Below are 2,500 nucleotides of genomic sequence, written 5' to 3' on the forward strand. Positions count from 1 at the left end.
AGCGATAGATATGTGTGTGTGTGTGTGTGTGTGTGTGTGTGTGTGTGTGTGTGTGTGTGTGTGTGTGTGTGTGTGTGTGTGTGTGTGTGTGTGTGTTGTACGTATATACGATTCACACACAGACAGAATAATTTACATACCTCTAGCAGAATTAATGACTGCACACTTACGAAATTCGCAGATCACAGACACATAAACATACATACATCTATATAAACACAAACCCCCAACATGATCTTTCTCTTCCACACACTTAACCATTCACCTCGCCCACACACCTTCACGCCCACACGCCCACACACACCCGCCCGCCCACGCGTATTTAGAACAAGCCCGGAATCGCACCAAACCCAACCCGAACCTTTTGGAAAAATTCCTTCCTGGTTTGTTCTCTCCTCTTCTCTCCCCCTCTTTCTCCTCTCTCTTTTTCTCTCCCCCTCCCCTCCCTCCTCTCTCTCCCCTCTCTCTCTCTTCCTCTCTTCTCTCCCTCTTCTCCTCTCTCTATCTCTCTCTTCTCTCTCTTCCTTCTCTCTTCTCTCTCTCTCTCTCTCTTCCTCTCTCTCTCTCCCCCCTCTCTTTCTCTTCCTTTCTTTCTCCCTCTCCCCTCTCCTCTGCCTCTCTTTTCTCTCCCTTTCACTCTTTTCTTCTTCTCTTCTCTCGTTTCTTTTCTTTATCCTCTCTCTCTCAAAATCTCTTCTCCTCTTTCTCTCTCTCTCTCTCTCCGTCTCTCTCTCTCCCCCTCTTTCTATTTTTTTTTTTGCCCTTTTAAGCTTTCTCCCCCCTCTCTCTTCCTCTCTTCTTCTCTCCCCCTCTCTCTCTCTCTTTTTATCTTTTTTGATCTCTTCGATCTCTCTCCCCTTTTTTAAAAATTTCCTCTCTCCCTTTTCCGTCTCCTCTCCTCTTCCCCTTCCCTCCCCTTTCTCTCCTCTCTCCTCTTCTCTCTCTCTCTGTATCCCTCTCCTGTATCTCCTCTCTGTTCTCTCTCTCTGTATCTCTCTCCTGTACTCTTCTCTCTCTCTGAAAATCCCTCTCTCTCTCTCCTTCTCTCTCTCTTTCTCCTTCCCCTCCCCCTCTTTTTCCTTCTCTCCTTCTTCCCTCTTTTCTCTCTCTCTTTTCTTTCTCTCTCTCTCTCTTTTCTCTCTCTCTCTATCTTCTCTCTTTCTCTCCCTCTCCTCTCTCTCTCTCCCTCTCCTTCTCTCCTCTCTCTCTCTCTCTTCCCCCTATTTTCCTTCCCCTTTTTGCCCATTTTTTAAAAAAACCGTTAAGGTCCTCGACCCAAAGGCCATCGGTCCCCCCCCCCCCCCTGCGATACCCAACGCCTCCATCACCCTGGCCTTGGAAGATGACTCTCAGGGGGCCAAAATGTGGGGGCCCGGGGGCAGATTTTTCCCTTGTTCCACGGACCCCCTTTTTACTTTTCTGCGCTTATCGGGGGGTGGGGTGGGGGGGGGGGGGGGGAGGGGGAGGGGGGGGTGATGGTGGGTGACGGGAACGTTTCGGAAGGTATTTGGTAATTTTTGTTGGAGTTTGGGGGGAATGATCCCAAAAAAAGGTTTCCCAAAGGGCCCATCTCCGGGGAAAAGGGAAAAACCGGGGGGACCCCTACCCCCCGGAACTCACTCAAGAGCATCACAACATGAAAAACTAAAATTTAAGTATCTTTGCTGACCACGGCGGCCGGGACATAAACCCCTACCTTTAAAAAAGAAGAAGATTTTTTGGGGGGGGGGGAGGGAGGGGGAGAGAGGGGGAGAGAGGGGAGAGGGGGGGGGGAGGGGGGGAGGGGGGGGGAGGGGGAGAGGGAGAGGAAGGGGGAGAGAGAGGGGGGGAGGGAGAGAGAGAGGGGAGGGGGGGGGGGAGAAGAGGGTTTTGGGAGGGGAGAGGGGAGAGTTATTTGGTTTTTTTTGCTTCATCCCTTTTCTTTAAAAATTTTTCTCTTTTCCCACTTTCCTTTTCTCCTTCACCCCTCCCCCCCCCCACACACACACCCTACACATCTTTCCTTCTTCCTCTCATACTTCACTTCTCTTTCACTTTTACAAATACGCGCTAGCAACCCACGACCCCGCAGCCCGGCCCCGGGGTTCCCCCCTCATGCCACGAAAATGTCTCCCCTTCGTGTTGGTCCAGTAGTTGATGCTCTTGGGGAAGGCCTCCGTGTGGGCACTCGATGGTCAGCTCCTGGCCGATGTAGGCACCCTCCAGCTGCTGTGGCACCCACGCGACCGGGGGGACTGGGGGAGAGGTGGCGAAGGGAGGGAGGAGGGGAGGGGAAGAAATACACGTAAGTCAGTCAGTAAGGGTAAGTAAGTGTAAGTGGGTAAGTAAAAAAATTTAAAAAAATAAGTAAGTGTAAGTTTGTTTTAAGATAAGTGTAAGTAGTAAGTATAAGTTATAAAAACCGTATTTGCTTAAAATGCGTGTGAATGTATATCTAACCAGCCTGTATATACGTGTGTGAGAGATCATACACGCGTTAAATGGGTCTAAAATTTTGCAT

General features: G+C 50.2%; 1 protein-coding gene across 1 annotated transcript in view; it reads right to left on the reverse strand.

The window, feature by feature from the left end:
- Nucleotides 1-2,500, reverse strand: part of LOC119576760 — a 30,703-nt gene that overhangs the window by 25,940 nt on the left and 2,263 nt on the right. Inside the window, 2 exon segments of the mRNA XM_037924400.1 lie at nt 2,051-2,162; nt 2,164-2,234. Of these exon segments, the coding sequence (XP_037780328.1) occupies nt 2,051-2,162; nt 2,164-2,234 (183 nt within the window).

This window comes from Penaeus monodon, chromosome 9, assembly GCF_015228065.2.
Source record: "Penaeus monodon isolate SGIC_2016 chromosome 9, NSTDA_Pmon_1, whole genome shotgun sequence".
NCBI lineage: Eukaryota > Metazoa > Arthropoda > Malacostraca > Decapoda > Penaeidae > Penaeus > Penaeus monodon.